We start from the raw sequence: 22,316 nt of genomic DNA on the forward strand, positions 1-22,316 counted from the left end.
AGAGCTATCTTAGAGAAAGAGACCATCACATGAAAGATGAAACCTTGACTTCTTTTCTTTGCTAAAATTACCTTCTTGAATCCCTTAAGTCATTTTGGACTAAATTTGAGTTTTTCAAGTGCATGATGGAATAATCAATCAAAATAATAAAAAAAGAGCAATTGAGAAAGATGAAGCTCTAGGGTGAAAACCCAAACGGGTAGTGTAGAGCGAAGATGAAAAAAAAGGGGAAAGAAAAAAGCAAGTGAGAAAAATGAAGCTTTAGGGTGAAAACCCGAAAGGGAAGTCTATAGCAAATATGGGAATTTATGAAGCCACTCATGACTCCAACTAAGGTGATAACAAGAAGCACTAAAGATAGACCATTTCAAGGCTGTTGAATGCATTGGACACCTTCCTAAGGGTTTAAGACTCTTAAACACCCTTAAAGATTCAAGATCATTTGAAAAAGATCCATACTGATATTTAAGCCTATCTCTGTTAAAATAGCCTTCTGCAATATTAAGCCTGTAATAGCTAGTCTTGACATTTATCATCTTGCCACACATCATGAGGCTTTCCATATTGAATTTTAAGCCTATCTCTGTCAAAATAGCCTTTTGCAATATTAAGCCTGTAATAGTTGGTCTTGACATTTATCATCTTGCCACACATCATGAGGCTTAGAAGGTGTCAAACTTGATTGTGATTTGAAAGGAATCTTTTTGCAAAATTTAATCCTAAATCACTATACATTTGTGAACTTAGACAAAGAAACTTCAATTTTTCTTTTTCTCCCCATGGAATGGTGAAAAATCTTTATTGTTGACCAAGACCTTGATGTGTTAAACCATCCAATCCATATGAAAGACTAGATTGTCATTTGGCTCATCTAAAATCATTTCAAACAGTAATCATCAATTTTCAAGAGATTTAAGTGTCACATATTGGAAAAATGTCAAATTGACTCAATTTTGTTCCAAACTTTAACTACCTTTAGTCATAAAAAATTAGTTTTGTGGGGCAATTTTATCAAAATTCAAGATGCTTTGAAAGTAATGGAGAATTCTTCATTTTTGTAAAATAACTTTTGTTATTGTAGTATGAAGATCAAAAGTTTTAAATGATGAGACAAGCATTTTTTTGAATCTTTTCTCAATAATCAAGAGGTATGGAACCTTTGAAATCAAGTTTGAATTGATACACGATCTTATGGAGATATCCATTTTCGGGAAATAACTACAAGAATCAGGAATGATGTGACAAGACTAGCAAGAAAGTTCTTTTTTGATAAAGTGATTGGCAATTGCACAAAAAGATCATAGAAGAGTGTGCAAAGATAGGAAGAATGGCTTTCAATAGAGGAAGACACTGAAATGAAATGATAAGATAAAGGTAACTTTTCCTCCTATCATGCAATCATGCATGCATGCATATGACCATGCAACAGTGAGGTTGGAAATTTTCTGTGCAATAGTCAATATTCACACATATTTCTATGCATTGGGAAAGGAGAAAATCCATGCAACATAAAAAACTATGCAAAGACATCAAGCTTTGATTAATTTGAGAACCACTTTGAAACATTTCAGATAATTAGTGTTAAGATTTTTTAAAGTTACGTTGCCTCAGTTTTCGAAGAGCCACATTTCCTAAATCCTCCGGGTACATTCTGAAGACCTCCGGGCACATTATTCTCTTAAATCTTTCGGGTGCATCTTCTAAAACGTTCGAGTAATTAGTATCAAGATTTTTTAAAATTAGGTTGCCTTAAATTCGAGGAGCCACATTTCCTAAATCCTCCGAGTACATTCTGAAGACCTCCGAGCATATTATTCTCTTAAATCCTCCGAGTGCATCTTCTAAAACCTCCGAGTAATTAGCGTCAAGATTTTTTAAAGTTACGTTGCCTCAGTTTTTGAGGAGCCACATTTCCTAAATCTTCTAGATATATTCTGAAGACCTCCGGGCACATTATTCTCTTATAACCTCTAGGTACATTTCTTAAAGTCTCCGGGTACATTTTCAAAACCTTCGGGCACATTTTTCCTCAAAACCTCCGAGTAATTAGTTTCAAGATTTTTAAAGTTACGTTGCCTCAGCTTTGAAGAGCCTCATTTAAACGATAAAAAAAAATCAAAAAAAAAACCAAAAAAAAGGAAAAAAAAAAAGCTTTGGTAAGAGAATTAAGGAATTTAGTTAAAAACAATAACTACGTCTTTGCACTATTTTAGATTTTCGAAATGCGCAAAAAGGGCCAGCTGTAGACACTAAAAAATTATAATAAAACTTTATTAAAAAAAAAGAGAAAATAAAAAAATCATAAAACAAAAATCATAAACAAAAATGAATTAAAAATAATAATAATAATAAAAGAGAGAGAAAGGGGTACGACTAGCAGGGTGCGGACACACCCTGCAAAGCACCACCCTTTCTCTGCCAGACGCGAAAAACTCGCTTCTGGCAAAGTAGTGGGAGCGTGCCCCCTCCAAAAGCCAAGAACCGAGTATAAAAGGGAGGGGGCACTGTAGCAAAAAGGGGAATCCATAGCCAAAAATCCAAAAAACAAATAATTCAAAAATCCTAGCTTTTTTAGCAACGAGAGCAGCCACAATAACCAGAAAAAAGCCAAGAACGAGTAATCGAAAAAACCTAAAAAGCCTCTAGCAATCGAATACCACAACAAAAAATTTTCTCTACTCTTCTAACAGCCAAGAAAACAACCACAATCCACTATAAAAAATATAGTACAAAAAAAATATAATGAGAAGAGGTGGGTAGTTTGATTGAAGAGTCTTTTGGTTTGATTATTTTGGGGGCAGATTCTGATTTTTGGGAGGTTTTTGGCTTGAGTAACCGGCCCCCAAAGGTTGGGTTTTGTTGTCGTCGGTGATAGCAAAGAGAAGAGAGAGGAAAAATTTTGGGTTAGCCGTCTGCGAAAGGAAGGGACTGAGAGAGGGAGACCCGATCATTTGGGTTACCACCGGTGATAGCAGAAGGGGAAAGAGGGTGTTGGGTCACCGATCGGCGGTAAGGTAGGGAGTTTAGTTACCGTCGATCAGGTGGAAAAGAGCTTAGGGTTCGTCGTCGGCGAAATGAGAGAGAAAAGGCTAGGGAGTTTAGTCGCCGCCGTTTGATGGTGCTACCGACCATCGTGGCACCAGATTCGACGAAAGGCTGCCCGCAGCTCCTAAAGGTTGTCATCGGTGAGGGATTATTTTAGAGAGAGAAGAGAGAGTTCGGTGGGTAGAGAGTGAAGTTGAAGAGAGAAAATGGGAAGAAAGGAAGAAAATGAAGCTTAAATAGCTAAGAGCTGGGGCATGTGAAACGGCGTCGTTTTGGGCACCAGGGGGCTGTTGAATAGGAGACCAACACGGTGCGTTTTGATAAGAGGCCACGCGGTCTTTAAAGAGGAGTTTAGTTGGAGCAGGCCGACATTTGGGCCGCTCCTAGCCCGCCAAGGTAAATCCCTGACTCTTTTGAGAATCTGTTTGTTGTCCCATTTTATATATTTTTTTTGAGAATATTAGGTAGAATTAACTATAAATTATTATAGTGTAAAATTTTTTTTCTTCTTTTCTTCATGGTATTTTAGACTTAGGAGATTAATAAAAATAGGAGAATATAGAAATAATAAAGAATAAAAAAAATAAAATATTTTTAGAAAATGTTTAGTTATACAAAGAATTTAAGCTTAGGAAAATATTTACTACAAATATAAAGAAAAATAAAAAAAATAATAATAAAAATAATATATAAATGAATTGAGTAAATGGTAGGCTAAAGATTTATATATAGATTAAATTAAGAAATTGGAAATTATTGGATTAAGTATTAAAGTAATAAAAAAGGTATGAGAATCAATCTTAGAAAATTAACTCCTAAAAAATAAAAAATAATAATAATAATAATTCATGACATTAACTATAAGTCTAATATACCGATGATGGGATGTTCAATCGAGATGCGAGAAGTCGTAATCCCAGGTTGATTTTTCCTAGGTTTGAAATCCGAATTAAGGCTCCACCAGTACGATGGGAGGGCTTCGATTTCGAGATCTCGAAATTTTTATGAAAAAAAATAACAACATAAAATCATTCAAGAAATAATAAATAAATAAATAATAGATGAAAAAGAAGAATATAAAAAATAATAATAATAAGAAATAAAATAAAGATAAAATAATAAAAAAATAATAAAGAAATATAAAATATAAAATAATAAAAATAGTAAAAAAATGATGAGATTTTTGTTCACTAAAATAACATGGAATCATGGACAATTTATAAAGTATCCAATTATTAAAAAGGGAAATATAGGAGAAACTTCGAATAAGAAAAAAAATATAATAATAATAAAATATAATAAAATAAGAATAAATTTCAAAAAGCATATCATATGTTTCCATTGCATAATGCACATCATGGTATTATGATATTTCTGTTCACGAGTATAAGTCCCGATGATGGGATCTTCCGAGGATCTTGCGAAGGTGGATATTTCTCGAAAAGTTTCCTAGGTGAAAAGATATCTTCGGATCCCACCAGTATGATGAGAGGGCTCGAGAAACATCTTTAATAAAAGGCTTTCGCTCGTATTAGGTTCATATTCATGAAAACATTATTTTTAAAGAAAAACGTATGATAACTCCAATGATGGGAATTATTCGTTGAATTTGCGAAGCAAGTTTCTCAAATAATTCCCTAAGTGAGAGAACACCTCGAATCCCACCAGTATGATGGGCGGATTCGAGAGAAAGTCCTCGATAAAACGTTATTCGTTCGACATATTTTTATCCGACGCCATGCATTTCATCTTGCCTCACACGTGCATTTCACTTTATAATCAAATAAAATAATTTAATAAAATTGGAGATAAAATAAGTAAATAATAGCTAAGGAAATAAAATGAACTAAAAAAAATAAAGCCTAATAGGATAATCTAAAAATGGTACTGTTCATGGAACGGGCGTTCCGAGGATGTTAATCCTTCCCCGGACGTAACCGTACTCTCAAATCTAGATCTCGAAAAATGTACACCAGTTTAAGATTCTTTCGGGGCACTTAAATCTAATTAAGACTTTGTCGATTAGAATCGAGTCAATAGGTGGCCAATCACACCTAGTAAAAAAGATTGGTGGCGACTCCTAGTTTTAGAGTTTTCATCGCGTCTGACGGTCGGGTTCCTGGACCCGCACGTTACGACACCCTGTTTTCATCAAAAATAAAAGCTGCTACAACTACTAGTGCAAATTAGCTGCTTAATTTCCTCAAGCCCGTAATCTAATGGTACTATTTCACCCCACAATCCATTTGATGACTTTTCAGACCATCCATTAGCACAACCTCCATTTGATGCCATGAGCGTTTGGCTTTCATCAACTTCATTGTAGAACTCCATTTTTCCACTAGTCTTGCTTTGTATTTGTTAATTGAGCCATCATGATTTAACTTGGCTTTGAAAACCCATCTAACTCTAATTACATTCTGTTCACTTGGTCTGTCAACTAACTCCCAAGTTTCGTTCTTCAAAATCATGTCCGTTTCTGAATCCATGGCTTTTCTCCAATTCTCATCAGTTTGAGCTTTTGCAAAACTAACAGGATCAGTACAAGCTAAATTACATATTTCATAGATGTCTGCAAGTGACCTAGTCCCTCTTACAGCTAAACTTTCATCCACCAAGTCAAGTGATTCATCATCACCTCCTTGCTCCTACTCATCTTCACCAGCAACTATAACACCAGAGTCCTGTATAATTTTGCTATCCCAATTCCACTTTTGCCCTTCATCAAACTATACATCTTTGCTAATGAAAATCCTTTTTGACTTCACATCATGCAGTCTATAACCTTTTGACAAGTCACCGTAGCCAATGAAAATAGCTAGAATAGACTTAGGATCAAGCTTTGATCTCTTTTCATCTAGTACTTTGACATAGCAAACAAAAGCAAAAACCCTCATATGTGAAACATTAGGCTTCTGTTCATACCACAATTCATAAGTTGTTACATTAGGAAGTACTCTTAAATAAGTCAAATTCAAAATATAATTTGTTGTATTCACAGCTTCTGCCCAAAACACTTTAAGCATATCTTTCTAAAACATTAAACATCTAGCCATTTCCATTAGGGTTCTATTCTTCCTCTTTACAACCCCATTCTGATGAGGATTATAAGCTACAGTCAGCTGATGTTTCACTCTCAGCTTAGCCAATAAGTTTTCAAACTCAAAAGCTATATACTCAAAACCATTATCAATTCTAAGTATCTTAATCCTTTTCTTAGAAAAGTTTTCTACCTGAGCCTTAAACTTCAGAAACTTACTCAGTACTTCTGACTTCATTTTCAAAAAATAAACCCAACTAAACTTAGTCAGATCATCTATAAACACTATATAGTATTTGCTGTGACTCAGAGAAGGTGTTCTCATGGGACCACACAAGTCTGTATGTACCAACTCAAGTTTTTGTTTTGCAAACCAGCTTCTATGCTTAGGATAAGATCCCCTGCTTTGCTTTCCAAGCTAACAAATCTAACACAACGTCTTTATTTTGCCAAAACCAGGTAAGCCTTCAACTAATTTATCATCAGCCAACCTCATGAGTGACTTATAGTTAACGTGACCTAACCTTCTGTGCCACAATTCAGCAGCATTATCCTCACTTACAAAAGTAGAATGCTCAACATTCATCAGATTTAGAGGATAACAATTATTTTTCATTTTGACAATTAATAATTCATCACCAGATGGATCAAAAATAGTGCATACATCATCTTTGAAAAACAATACATAATGTTTATTTGCTAATTGACCAACACTAAGCAAATTCTGATCTGATTCAGGAACCAAATAAACATCAGTGATGTATTTTATACCTAAGAGTGTCTCAACAACAACAGCTCCTCTCCCAAGTATTTTTAGGAATACTCCATTCCCAATCTTGATTTGTGCTGAAAAACTTCTATCAATTTCTGAAAACAGTTCCTCATTGCAAGTGAGATGATGTGAACATCCACTGTCCAATAACCAAACACTCTTCTTAGTTGACTCAGCTTCTAAGTTAGCCATGAATAGCACTTCATTAGTTTCCTCAGTCTGCTCAACCACTGCTGTTTTTTCTTCACTGCCTTTCTTGAATTTACAAACCTTTTGAACATGACCAAGCTGATCACATAATATGCACTTCACATTAGGCCTAAACTAGTAGTATTTAGAAGTGTGATTGGTTTTCTTACAATGAGTACATGGAGAGAACTTCTCTTGCTTCTTTCCTTACTTTCCTTCACCAGAATTGCTTCGTTTGCCTTTGAGCTTCTTTGCACTATCCTCTTTCACCCTTAAGCCTTTGGTCTTTGCAACCATAGCATTTTCAAGGGTTTCATTATTCCAGAGTGCTCTTCTCTACTCTAAAACAGGTAAAGCACTTAACAGTTCATTAACAGTGATCTTGGTTAAATCCTTGGAGTCTTCCAAATATGATATTTTGGCTTCAAATCTCTCTGGAATACTCGTAAGGATCTTATTCACAATTCTTTTATCACTGACCTCCTCTCCCAACCACCTAAGCTGATTCACAAGATTAATCAGCTTATCAGTATACTCTTGAATATTCTCATCCTCATTCATCTTCATTAACTCAAATTGCTTGAAAATATTCAACACATGCATAGCTTTAGTTTTGTCACTACCTTGATATTCCTCTTTCAAACTATCCCACACTAGCTTTGGATCTTCATAATTCATGATCTTCGCAAAGATTGTTTCTGAAGCTACTGATTGAAGGCAGATAAGAGCCTTATATCTCTTACCAACCTCTTCACTGTGCTGTTTGATTTGAGCCAAGGTTGAATTGGCATGTCGTTGTACCGAAATCTCGTCTGTCTCAACCATGTTCCAAAGATCGAAAGCTTTAAGATACAATCTCATTTTAACTGCCCAAAAAGTATAGTTAATTCCAAAGAAAACCGGTGGAGCTGTAGCACTAAAGCCTGCAGTAGCCATCTTTGATGCTTGGAAGAAACAATTTCATCAACAAAGAGCAAAATCACAGGTCCCTCAAGATTAAGAGTTCTAATATCATGTAGAGAAATGGAGGATAAACAAAGCAAGAAAAACTAGAAGAATGGAGAACAAAGAAAATGAAGAAAATGAGAAAATTTTAATATTGACTTGTTCAACAACTTTTCATTTCCAACTCAATATTTATACAAGTATTTTCAATTCAAAACGAACTACCCTCAGCTTAGATGTAGCCTCGGGAACTACATGTAACAAACTCAACTGGAATGAAGAAAACTAACTGACCTAGACAACGGTCACAACAAAAAATCAAAGAAGATGAATAAAACGACGAGTTTACTAGTCATTTAGAACCAAGAAACTAAAACAACAAAGACTCAAGTCGTATAGAAACTAAAGAAAAAGAAACCTTAACATAAAACGACTTCACCTCATGCGTTTCACAACTCTTGGTTTAATAATTGTGAAATGATGACGTTTTGGCTTCCTACTTAAACTCCTTTAACTAGCCATTGTTTCCTTCTTAGCTCGCAGTTGCTTTGACTTGCTTCAACCAGTTTCAAATCATTCTTTCAACACTCACCAACACTTCCAAGTAACTTCTTTTCTCACGTTAAGAATCGTCCTTTGCTAGTATGTCCTCCTTTGCGTTACTGGTTTGCACTTGCATCACTTTATTCACTCCTACAATATGTTTCTTTCATAAGGCAATCCTTGGATGAAACCTTGCAACATTTGCCTCTTATTTAAAATCAAGTAGTCACTCACCATTGAGTCTTTGTGCTTCTATAAAAGTGCTGAATTGAATAAATCCAAAGCATCTCCTTCGAACCAAACTCTTCTTAGGAATAAAGATATCCAATGCATTGCCAAACCAAGCCCCAATATCACTCAACCAATATTTATGAACTCTCACAAGGATATTGTTAACAAAGACCATATGGATTTTGTTAAGAATTGGATTTCTTTGTTGATTCGCCACATTTGCCTATCCCTTGTAGCCACATTTTGCCTTTAGCCAACGATATATGAAAAAAATATTAAAGAGGACAAAAGAGTACAACAATTGTTAGTGGTGAAAAATGGCCATTACACTATGTGGAAGCAAATTAAGGAATAGAGCTATACATTTTAAGCAAGGTTTCCAAATAACATGCATTTGCTTCCTAATCTTGAGGTTTTAGTTAAATAAACAAATCATTCTACCTCGAGAAATTTCTCAAGCCATTATAACAAAGAATACGTAGAAACAAATCAAGTAATATAGTTATATTAAGCAAGAATTTCAAACTAACATTAATATAAAAAGTTTTCAAAATTTTGAAGTAAATCACTTTTAATACGTTTAAAGTTGACACTTTAATATGGAGAACATATAACTCTATTATAACTTTACATTAATGCATGTGCCAGTTTATTCTTATCTTTTTAGCCTTACATTTATTCACATGCTATGAACACATGATGACATATAGACTTAACTTCAAGCATGTGATAGGAATTTAAAATTAGGCCTAATCACTTATGATCGATGGTTAAGATAGTTTTTGATTTGGTACTTTTTCATTTTTTGTAAAGAGCTTAGTGCATTCATTTTCTTGTGATACATAAAACCTAGGCAGATAGATTGTGCCCCAAACCCTAGGCTAAGGCTAAGGGCTCATATGTGCTGTACCTCCTTTCACCTTGCTAAACATGGGATTTAGCACATTCTAGATAAGGTTAATGAAAAGATTATTAATACTCCACTTCAAAACTTTTTATCATAAATGTCAGGGAACTAACTGAATAAATTAGAACTTGTTGCTTCATTTGTTACCTTAAGTTTCACGTTATTCCACCTTCCCCATTTATCTTTCCATAAACAATTATCGGTATCAAGGCTTTTTAAAATTACTCGCTATTCCTCTTTATCTCCTCTATTCTTCGTCTTGTTACTATAGGTACATGACATTATCTCCTCTATCCTTAGAGAGGGAATCCCCACAAATTTTTTATTTTTTCTTCCCCTTTCAAAACTTTCCTAGCTTTGGGTTAAAGTTTAAGGAACATCCGAGAAAGTAAAATTACTTATAATTGAATAAATATATAGTTGGTTGCTATTTGCTAACTATTTGGATTAAATATTACATGCACACCTAAGAATATTACAGTGGTATAACAACTCACAAACCGAGAATTCACAAAACATTAGTAATGAACTTCAACCCTTAAATTTTCTCGAAGGAAAAAGAGAAATTGGTATCCTATATCTTGGATCGAAGTTTCTGTATGAGCTCTCTCCTCAATATCTTTCCCGAGGCTGACCTTGGGACACTATTGAGAAAAGTGACTCTTCTCAATCTTTTGTAAGGTGCAACCTGTGGGAATCAAAGACTTATAATATGTCAGAGTAGAAAAACTTATGAGCCCAAACAGTGTGAGACCTAAAGAGCAGGATCTCATTACCTTTTCTGCAATGAAAATTTTAACATCATCTTCATTTAGTGAGCTGTTGGGAGCGCGAACAATATATGCTATGGGAACCTCTCCAGCTTTAACATCAGGAAATCTAAAAAAGAGGGAGACAATTAGTAATCTAATTCCCATGTTGTTGTTGGCAAAGAAACATATCCAATTTCCAGGCTACTTACGGAATGACGACAACATCCACAATTTCAGGATGAGAAAGTAGCAATCCTTCAAGCTCTGCCGGTGCGACCTGACAAACAGCCGTATGAATAGATAAAATAAGTTCATTTAGAAGAAGTAGAGAACAGAAACATGACTACATTTGACAATGTCTGAAATATTACCTGAAAACCGTTACATTTTATAAGCTCCTTTATCCTGTCTACAACAAATAATTGTCCTTGTTCATCAAAATATCCAAGATCCCCAGTACGCAGCCATCCTTTTTCATCCATAGCTAGCTTTGTAGCCTCTGGATTGTTAAAATAGCCTGAAAAAAAAAATCATAAATCATAACTATAAAAGGAAAAATCCAGTCATGATTTTGTAGCCCAACAGGTTCGACAACTATATCAATCATTCTCTCTCCCCTTCTGTTTTTCAAATGGTGAGTTGGGTTGTCAATTATTACTCTAAAACGACATTCATTTTGTGGGAACACCCGTATCAGGTTAGTAGTAGTATAGACTGAGTGATTTGCAATCATGGTTATCATGAATTTGGTTTGTAGAGTTTGTGAGATAATATATTAATATTTTTTAATTTATATAGTCAACAAATTTAAGGTTATTAGATAAAAGGACAAACATGCAGGTCTCGTAAATTGAAAGCAAAGAAATTCATATAGATCATTCGCATTGACACTGGCATTCGGCCCCATGACTACTTGATCATTCTCCCATACAAGACTAGAGACCTCTAAATAAGAAGAATTTGTTATAAGGGCAATAAATTGAGTCCTTTCTTAAAGATTATGGCAAACCAAAGACAGGATTATACACCTAATAAAGCTCATGTACCTTGCATGATAGTCGGTCCTCGAATCCATATTTCTCCTATCTGATGTGGTGGGAGGGGTTTCATTGTATTGACACTAACAATTTTGGATTCTATTACAGGCATGAGTGTTCCAGTTGAACCCGAAAAACGACGCCCATGCTTTGGATTCTCCAATGAAATTTTTCCGCAGGCTTCTGTCATACCATATCCCTGCACGATGTTATGTTATTTCGGATCATGATGCATAGGTACTTTGTTTTACAACAACCCACTTTGATCGTAAAATAATGCAAATGTTACGAGATGTCAATGCAAATTTTTAAGAGGGACAAGCCTATTAGCTAGAACGAATTGGACCCAAATTTTTTTAAAGTTAATTATACATGAAATGTATAGTATTAAATAATTTAAGGTTTATCAATATTTCCCTTTCAATTCACTACATCCCATCCCAAGAGGCAATAGCTAAAAGCAGAGTGAGGTGTACGCAACTGTTTGGCCCATCTGTTCTATCTCTTCATTATATGTCTATTTTTTATCTACCGTCCACTTCCTTTTTCCTGTTGCTTTGCTACTTCATAAGATATTTTCAACTATGTAAGTTTTTCCTTTTAAAATTGTTTTTCTGCTTTTCCCTTATTGCTTTTATGTTGCTTTTCTATTCCTTTACGTCCTTAACTTCTTCAACATTTTTTTACAGAGATCTCAATTTTCCAAAAAATTCCTTACAAACTTGAAAAAAAAAATTAACCAAACAAAAGTCATAACATGTACAAGAGGTTAACGCAACTTTAAAAAATAAAATAAAATCTCTTATTAAGTATTTTTTTATTGATTTCCTACTTTTCTTTTGCTCGGCTGTTGCTTTCTATCTACACTAATATTTTAGCCTTTTTAAGTTTTTCTTTCGATTAATTCTTAAGATTTTTAATAGTTTTACTTTTACGTTTGTTCAATTTTATATTTTGTTTTTTAAAGTTATGTTGAAAGACCTTTTGCCACGTTTCATCCGATTTTATTTTATTTTTTAAAGTTACATTAATAGTTGAAAAAACATATAACCGTGTTAGTTGAATTTAACTCTACTGCTTATTAACTATTTACCATCTCGTAAAAGAGAAAAGGCCAGTGACAAAAAAATAAAGAGGAGGCACGGGAGCGGGCACAGTAAAGGGGCAGATGATTTGTATCCATCTGTCAGGTGTCAAAATAAGTACCTGAAAAATCTCAACGTGGGCCAAATTCTTGGCACATGTCTCTATTAAGTGAGGAATGCGTAAGCCAGACTTGAGACTTGAGCTTTGAGTTGGAGAACAGTTAAGGTTTCATTTCGATTAGAAGAATCGACGAGAGCGGTTTCGTGAGGAATGAAGGAAGTGGATTCGAATATGAAGGAGGTGAGGGAGAGTTCAGGGTTTGTTGGTAGCTTGATAGGGGGCCTTGGGGAAGTGTATGTTTGGGTTATTGGATTGAATGAGTTCGCCATGGCGAGGGTTTGTTTGCAGGAGATAGGATTTGCGCTTTGAGATGCTTGTTTCTTGGATGACTTGAATGAAGTTTGTGAAAGTACAAATAAATAGTTGTAAAGTGGGGTTTCAACCACTTGCCAAAAGTAACTGAACAGATTTAGTAAGTTTGATTTCTTTTTTCTGAGATTGTATCGTTCTTTGGTACAGAATTAGATATCTAAATGCATACGCTACACAACTTGTCGCTTGTTGATTGGTGGTGGCAGCTGGTCATTAGGCTTTCCCGTTTTCATCTTCCCAACATGCAAATTTTTGGATAAAATACTTATTTTTTAATTTTAAGCATAATTTTATATAAATTTATTAACATTAAAAATAAATAGCCCACTTTAAAAGTGTAAATACCATTAATAAAAAATATAAAACATTTAAATTGTATTTTTTTATTAATTTAAAATATTATTATTATATATTTTTAAAAAAAATTCAAGCAGCACCAACTTCTCCAAAAGAGGGGAGCATCGATTGGTACTCCCCATTTTATATTTTTTTTATAAAAAAAATTATATAATAATAATTTTTAAAATTAATAAAAAATAAAATTATTTTTTAAATATTATCATATCATCAAATTAACGAAAATATTAATATTGATAACGACTAAATTTATGTATTTATTAGAAGATATTTTTTTAAAATAAAATATCTATTTTAAAAATTAATAGATTTATCTAAAATATTTTTTTTTCTCTCTTCTTTCTATATCTTAGTAGGGAATTATTAACTTGAGTCAAGGATTTGAATAATTACATCAAAAATGCATAATTCTCTTCTTAAAAGGAAAGGATTCAAATCCCAACCAAAAAAAGTATCCTTGGTCAAGATTAGAGTGCTCAGGAATTCGAATTAGGCAAACTTGTCAAGCTTGCAAGCTTTGACAAGACTCAAATCGGGCCTAAACATTACTTTTAGGTCCATACTCAGCCCAGTCAAAATATTATTATATAATAAATAAACATTTATATTTAATTTTAATTCTAAAATATATATATTTTAAATATTTTAATAGAATTTTAATACCAACGCTGGCTGCTATGATAGGCGGTAATTGTTTCAATGACGCTGCGCTTTCTTTGTTATCTATGTAATGTTGTGCTCATTCATTTTTCCTTTTGATTGATCCGTTTTGCCTTGATGGCCACCCCTTGAATTTTCTAGAACTTTCTATCTTTTCTATACTTAATAATATACCAGAATGATTGAGTAAAAACAAAAAAAAATAAATAAATGAGTTAAGTAGGGTTTAAATTTAAAATGTCAATCTAATCTGATATGATTTATAAACATTTCCAGTCTAGATCATTATACATTTAAAAGCTCACATATAGAGTTATGTTTTGCAACATAGGGCTTTTTCGCAAACTCATTAGGTGAAAACAAAATCAAAATTAAGCCCACAAAAAATTAAAAAATCCCATATATACTAATTAGCGAAAAAGCAGTTGGGAAATAAAACTCAAAAGTTAGGTTGGAGTAAAGGTAGGGTGGAGTAAACAGTTATGTCGGTTAGTTCGATTTTGAATATTTAATAATCGAATTAATCGAATTTATATTTAAATATAATCGAAATCAAACCGAATTTCACAAATAACTGAACTAATCGAAACTGAATTAATTCAGTTAATTCAGTTTAGTTTTCAAAAATCAAACTTGAGAAAATTTTTTTATTTGTATATATTTATATATGTTTTATTTTTTTATAAATCAATACTACAAAATATTAAAAATGATGATAAATAATTAGAATAAATAAGATAGATACTCATATAAACAACAAATAATTAAAAAATATGAATAAAAATAACAACAAATAATTTATAATTTATTTCCTATGCGAAAAACCTAATTATACCTTTATTTAAATTCAGTTAATTCGATTAAAAAATTTCGAACCAAAACCAAACCAAATTAAGTCTAATAATCGAACTATTCTAACTGAACTACTTGAAAAACTGAATTAATCGATCTGAAAAAATTAAACTCACTTTGATTTTGGTTCGGTTTGTAATTGCACACCATTAAATAAAGGTATATGCATAGATAAATTTGAAATTTAAATGTTAAAATAGAAATATGGTGGAAGTTAGTTTTGATATTACTTTAAGCAACAACTTGACCTAAAAAGGTACAACATATATTGACAAGTCGATAAGTTCTTTTTCATTTTTTTTTTCTTTGGTGCTAAGGCTAACTACTGGAAACAGGGAAATGAACCCTCGACCACTCTATTCCCGATAAATCTTGTAGCAGGTGGGGGTTATGGAAAAGAGAGGAAGGCAATGAGAGGGAAGGTTGAAGGACGCGTGTTTCTGAAGTAGTTTTCAAGTATTTAGGGTCTACCAGTAATATTTGATTGTTCTCTTCCTTGAATCATAAAATTAAGATCTCGAGGTTTCAAAGTATAGATAATTCATTCAATTTATCATTTCTTTTTTCAGAAATTCATATCAAATGAATTTTGCGCTTCTTTTTTATTTTGAATTCATTGTGTCATGAGTTTACATTTTTCAGTTCATAAAATATGCCTTTCAAATGAAAAAAAATCCTTACTTATAATCCGAGAGCCAACTCTTCTCTTCTTGACATAGAATTTGTTACATTCCATTCATTCAATTGTGGTATGTTCTTGTTGCATGGACTCTTTCACTCATTAAGAAAAAGACTCACATTGATCTAAGTGTACTTCAACTTAAAGTATTTTTTAAAGAAAGTCACATATCAATAAAAAGTTCATATAGATTCTGATATTAATTATTACCTACTCACAATTTTTAACTTAAGAACATGTCTATTGGATAAAAATGTGGATTTGTAACACTTACACATTGATAGTAAATTTAGAATCTCCTCTTAGAATAGTTGAAACCCATGTTTTACACAATCAAAGAATAAGCTTGTATTTCCATAATGTAATTACTTATGATCCTTCTTTTTTTTTCAATATCTGGTGGCCCATCTTGCCTCTTGGGCTTTTGATTGTAATTTGGTTGCGCTTTTAGACTCCTCATCTCTCTCTAGCGAAATTGCAAATGGCTTGAGTCGAGATGAGCAAGTCCAACCCCCACCTCTACGATCTTAATAATATCGCTTATAAAATAATATGGCTGCATGTTGCTGCGGTTTCAGCAGAGTTGCTTCGGTAGGATGTGAAAAAGTAAACGGTTAAAAGTGTTGAGAAATAGGGAGAATCGATTAAATATAGATCTAACAATTTTGTATACCATAAAGTAATACCACACCAATGTAATATGGGTTTAAGTAAATTTGGATTTAGGGTAATCGTATTTTACGTATTAATTGTGTCACACCTCTTTAATCTGTTTAAGATAAGTCTAAGATACGATTAATTAATCATATTATTATTTACCTGTATAATTTATGATTTGTTTATTACGCATTTATCTATTTAATCATGCTCAAGTGTTGTGTAAATACATTTAATACACAGTTAAGATTCATTTATTGATTCATATAAATGTTAATATTTTTAAAAAGATTTAAATTTATTAATATTGAATTTTATTATATTTGATAAATATCATGATATTTATAATTTTTTATTGTAAAATTGAGTAATAGAATCATATTTTACTTGTACATATTTCAACTTAATTGTTTTAATTGTGTTAATCATATCAATTGTGTAAACATGTCATAAATTGTATAAATTATAATAATATAAATCGTGTTGTGTCGTATAAAATTTAACTCAATATATTTAATAAATGTGTTAATCATGTCTTATCGTATTGCACATTTATTAAACATATTCATAGACGTGTTTAAGATCTTGACATGAATAATTAATTATATCTTGTTCATATTTACCCGTGTAACTGTTAATACCGTATATTTATATGATATGATTAAAATATATATATATATACATGAATTGTCAGATTTGTTAAATATGCGGGAAGAATTAGAAACTAGAAAATACAGGAGAAATCTAAGCATTTTCCAATGCTCAAAGAAATCCAAAAGAGTCCAAAATAATTTAAATAATTGATATTAAAATTTATCTAATTTTTAATGCATAATATTAAAAACGAGATATATTTAAATTAAAATAAATTTTTATTCTTTATGAATAAAAGAATCATTATAATGAAAGCATTAAACAATTAGATAAAATAGAATATCATCAAATTTCATTTTAATAAGAAATAAATTTAGACTTATAAAATAAAAAAAATTTTCCACACAATTGATATTTTTTAAAATTAAAAATGTGATTCCCTTAAAAGCTATTTATCCAATTGAATTTTGATTTATACAACCATCCTAAAAATTCGAATAAAATTAATGAATTCATAAATAAAAATCAACCTCATTCTTAGTTTTCTCCCAAACAACCAAAATTCAGCGATACAAGAAACGCCAAGTACAGAGAAGTCGTAGACCAATCGTTTCAAACCCGGATTCCCAGCTGCAATAAAGAAAGCCAAAGAACTCCTTCCCTCGCGCCACGTGTCCACTCCCACGTCTGTGGCGTCGAAACTTTTTCCTTCCCCTTTCCTTTCCCCTTCCCTCCTTTTCTCTCCGCCCATCCCTGTTCCTTCAATTCCCTCGGATTTCCTCTTCTGACGAAAAGAAAATCTCTTTAATGGCTAAAACATCCACTATTGTCTTCTCGTCTTGTCCTTCCCTTTCTCGTTGGAGGGAAACCAATTCTTTTCTCCCGACTTCCTTCAGATTCTCAAGTCGTCCTTCTCGTTTCCTTCGTTTCTCTTCCAAAGCTTCCGATTCCGGCAGCTTCCTTGGCGACGATTCTTTTGGTTTCTTTCCTTGGTCGCCTGATAACAACGGTAAAGAAAAAAAAATCTTTTTTTTCCACCTTAATTATGCTTAATTCTTGAATCTTTTTTATTTACTTGGTTTAAAAGAGTGAAATCAAATGATTCATCACAAAACATTTCATATCCGAATCTTTATATGTAATTTTACGCCATTTTTTTGTCATCGGAATGGAAAATTTGCAGTCAACGGAGCAGGGGCAAGATAGATATTTTATACATTAAAATTGTCTCTTTTATGTCACGAGACAGATGATTTAGTTGAATTGATTAAAGGGTCATAGCTGTTAAGGTAAAGTTTAGTGAAAGATGAAAATTTCTAGTGATGAATGATTGCATTGTGATTTGTAATGTTGATGGGCTATTAGAATTGTTTGTTTTTTATTCAAATTTGCAGATGTTGAATGGGTTCAGGAGGAGAGAGTCACTTTGTTCACATCAGATGGACTAATTCAAATCGGAGGTTCCATGGTTCCGAGGCGTCTAACTTCTTCAGATGTAAGTATCTTGTCATTACCTCATTTTTATCTTTCTTTGTTGAAGTATCCAAGAGTATTGTATGGATCAATGTTTTATTGACAAAACATTGGCATTTTGAACTTTGATTATGGTATTTGGGATTATAGTCTAGTTTTTTGTTTCTTTACATAATCTATCATTTTAGAATCTGGTGTTAGTTGGCTGAAGAATTTTGTTATGTGGCAGAAGAAACAGGGAAAATCGAAAATGTCTCAAAAATTTCAACGGTTTCAAGAGAGTGATTACATGGATCCTAACCAAAGCTTGTGTCTAGGTGCTCTTTTTGACATTGCAGCAACAAATGTAAGGAATTTTTAGGCTGTTATTTTGCCATGAACTTGAGGTTTCAATCGTAAAAGACTTAACAGATAAGGGATTTGGTCAATCTAGGGACTTGACATGGGTAGAAGGCTTTGTATCATTGGCTTTTGCCGCTCTATTGAGATGCTCAGTGATGTTGTGGAAGATACTGTTTTAGAACATGGTGGGGAGGTATGCAGCATTGGACCAATATTATCTGTTTTTTCCAATCATTACCATATTGCATTTTTACATACATGAGGATATTGAATTTTTTTTTATATAATTGGGGAGAAGAGATTCGAACCTGCTCTTTAGGCAGGGAGATTATGTACCAACCAATGAGCCAAATGCTCAGGTGCCATGAAGATATTGAATTGAAAATTGTAATTTGAAATATTATATAAGACACTTTAAAAAATTATAGGTATTATATAAGGCATTCAAAATAAGCTTTCGTCTCCCAGCCTAAACTTTCAAGATCTTATCACCATATCTGCAGTGTTTGCTTTTTGTTCCTTTCTTTATCAGGTAGCATAGTTCATATTGATGTTTAGCATTGATATCTAGCAGAGGAAAGTTTTAGCTAGTATCTTGAGAGTTTGACAGAACTAGCCCATTAATGGCTGAAACTGGGAGTAAGATTATTTGGCTTGTTTAACTAGGGACATTGTTTACTTATGTTATTGTTATTGAAAGAAAAAGAAAAAAGCCCAAATCCCGTTAAATTCCTATATAATTTTTTTAACCAATTACAACAATAGTTTTTGGGTTTTGTGTTGGAACTTGTGTAAGTGGACCTTCCCCTTGGCTCCCACACAGCAACCTGAGTTGGCGGTCTTGACTCCCTATTTTCCGATTTAATCAGCCATGCCAATCTGATCTAATTTCTAACAAACCATGAAAAGTGTCTGCTGAATTTTCCAATTAGCTGCAGCAGCTTTCAGTGATCATCCGTTTTTAGTATCTTTCTTGGGCTGTGATGCAGAAGTAGTATGTAATTGTTCAATCTCTTGGTTCACTTTCAAAATGCTCTTTCATATCCACTTTTTTTGAAATGTTTCTCTTGCAAGCTTAGCGTAATACTTCTTTCCTGTGTTTTGCATTGGTATATCATCGTGCACTGAATTTTATTGAGGGTTTACCCTTCTGTGGCTACATCAAATTTTGAAATCTGCCTATTGTAAATTATCAGGTTGTTGCGGCAGAGAAGGCCAGTAAAGGTGGTTTGCATGAAAAGCTTACCATGACGGTTGCAGTGCCATACCTCTGGGGTGTTCCGCCTGCTTCTGAGACACTTCACCTTGCTGTACGGAGCGGTGGAGGGATTGTGGAGAAGGTTTATTGGCAATGGGATTTTTTTTAAATAATTTATCAATCTCTTCTAACCATCACTCGTACATTCTGTACATAAAATTGTTGTATTCCTAAGTACAAAGCTGAATGCTGTACTCAAGGTCGATGACCCAATTCTTTAATTGGGAATTGATGTCAATATCCAATTCATTATTCTCAGTTTCCTGTTTTTACCGTCATATAATAATGCCATTGGCCGTGTCGGAACTGCTGATATGCAATGCTCAACATCTAAATTAGATTACATCAAGAATGAAGTACGTACTAAGATTCTCAAAATTCCTTCTTATTCATTTCACAATTTGATATAAGCATTAATCTTTTCCGACTATTTAGTAAACTTCACAGATGTAACATTCAAAGGCTGGGTAAAGCAGGGGCCATGTCTATAATGTGGTGACAAATACTCGCTGGCAAATAGCTGGTAAATGTTACTATTATTTGTCCGTCTTTTGTTGGTCTCCCATGTCAAATCGTTGCTGGGGGATGATGTAGGGAATCATCTATAAACAGTTATGGTGATTTTTTTTTCTTTGTTTTTTTTGCTTGGATATAAATCTTATATTGGTTATGCTTCTTAAAGAAAGAACCAAAGAGCTAAGCCTGCTAGGTTCTTTACATTACTGCAGAACCATTCAGTCTTTCCCTAAGCATGGGTTTTAGAGGAGGAACTTCTACTTGGTAAAAATAAGGAATTTGTGGTGACATTCATGTAGAAATTTGCATAGAATGAGCCCACAGTATGATGTTTTCGGCTCTCCCTCCAACCCACCATTAGGGAAAGAACAAAAGGAAGAAGAAGAATGAAAAGAGCATAGACATTGGTATATACAAATAATTATGCACCATGGGTTTGGAAAATTTCACCCCCTAGAGTGGACAAGGGAGCTTCTTTTGTTGCACTGATTGTGAAAAAGGTTGAAAAGCTCCAAAGCCAAAGATCTTCCTCTGTTTTAGCACCCCGCCCCAAAACAAGAAAGATCTTTCCGATCAGTTTCGACGCAGCCATTGACCAACTGTGAATGTCAAGTTAATATGAATCCGTGACTACACGTTCTAGACATGAACTAAAATTATTGAACCATCATTCATATGATTAAAGGGCTGTATTCTTCACTTTATAAGCTACCCTCTTAACTTCTTTCGTAGAAGTTGCTTTTTTAGTCTTTTCGATAGTCTTCATTTTCATACTCTAAGTGTCAACATGAGTCCCTACTTCACTTTTATTAAGTGCTCATTTTGTAGACATTTACCTTTTAATCATTAATTTGTAGTATCATCTCTTGGGAAATGCTCTTTGTCCAATGTTTCCTTGTTCATGTCGTGAAATAAAGGGCAGCAGAGTAGGGCCAGAGGCCGCTGTTTCAGCACAAGATATAGCATTGTAGCTTCAGCCCTGTGACATTGGCGTACGACTACGAACCATCTCTTGGGAAAATTTTTAACCCCAGGAGTGAATAAAAGAACAAACGAATGACCTTTGTCGCATTGAGTAAAAGTCAAGAACCCCTGAAGGAAAATATCTCTCTTCTGTCTTCTCTGCTTTTCAAAGCTTCGATTGACCGATTGTTCGGTCACATAGTAGTTCGTGATGCTATTTACTCCCAAAAACTAACAATTTGAAGCAAAACAATCTAAAATTCCCTACTGTTAGCAATATGGATGCGTATAATGGCGATGTCTGCTCACTTTTTTCTAATGGAACTATTTTTCGATCGAGAGTTTCTTAACATTTTCGTATATAAAACCACATTGAGATATTGAACCATTCATATGATTCGCATGTCTGTCGATCAAGAAATTAGTGAGTAAAACGTGGGAGCACCCCTTGATTAATTTTTCCTGTTAAGATGCACTAGAGAGCCAAATCTGCACGACGACAGCCCAAGAAAGAAATTTGATACTCCTAGTTAATTGTCGGCAGTCGACACCTTTTAATGGTTGAAACTGTTTGTTTTCATCTAATAATTGAGAGTTTTTATGTTAGTTGTTGGAAAAAGATTGGCTTCCTTTGTCCATGGAAGATTTCCATGATATTCTAGCTTTTTTGGCGGTACTTCCTCTCTGTATGTCTTTTACTTTGATGTCTTGTGATAATGCACTAGAAAAAGATTAAATAACCTGCATAGACATGCTTATTATGTTGGGACAATTTGGAGATTAGAAAGGTTATTACATGAAAAGTTGTCTTGTGACACATCAACAAGATATGATTATTGCCCCCCAAAAAACAGTGTGATTGGATGTTTTATGTCAAGTTATTTGCTTGGATATTGGTGCTTATAAACTATTTGAGTTATCAACTTTTTATGAAAGGATCAAGCTCTGATTAAGCTTTTCTTTATTTGGGTGTGGTTCATGGCTCA

At 33.3% G+C, this 22,316-nt stretch overlaps 2 protein-coding genes across 3 annotated transcripts; one reads left to right on the forward strand and one right to left on the reverse strand.

Moving 5' to 3' along the window:
* On the reverse strand, positions 10,103-12,763 carry LOC18598027 (4-coumarate--CoA ligase-like 7; the record flags this gene model as incomplete). The annotated part of the gene is made up of 6 exons (XM_007027362.2): positions 10,103-10,360; positions 10,449-10,551; positions 10,634-10,701; positions 10,796-10,941; positions 11,471-11,660; positions 12,668-12,763. Coding segments are annotated over 6 exons (717 nt in total), but the record flags the coding sequence as incomplete, so codon positions are not given.
* Positions 17,337-20,121, forward strand: LOC18598028. Of its 2 annotated transcripts, none has more exons than XM_007027364.2 (5): positions 17,337-17,787; positions 18,173-18,273; positions 18,484-18,597; positions 18,685-18,786; positions 19,790-20,121. In XM_007027364.2, exons 1-5 carry the CDS (start codon positions 17,586-17,588, stop codon positions 19,958-19,960), a joined length of 690 nt encoding a protein of 229 aa, XP_007027426.1. In that variant the 5' UTR covers positions 17,337-17,585; the 3' UTR covers positions 19,961-20,121. The 2 variants fall into 2 exon arrangements, with proteins under 2 accessions (XP_007027426.1, XP_007027425.1); XM_007027363.2 differs by having other exon boundaries at positions 17,339-17,787; positions 18,481-18,597.

Source organism: Theobroma cacao, chromosome 5, assembly GCF_000208745.1.
Source record: "Theobroma cacao cultivar B97-61/B2 chromosome 5, Criollo_cocoa_genome_V2, whole genome shotgun sequence".
NCBI lineage: Eukaryota > Viridiplantae > Streptophyta > Magnoliopsida > Malvales > Malvaceae > Theobroma > Theobroma cacao.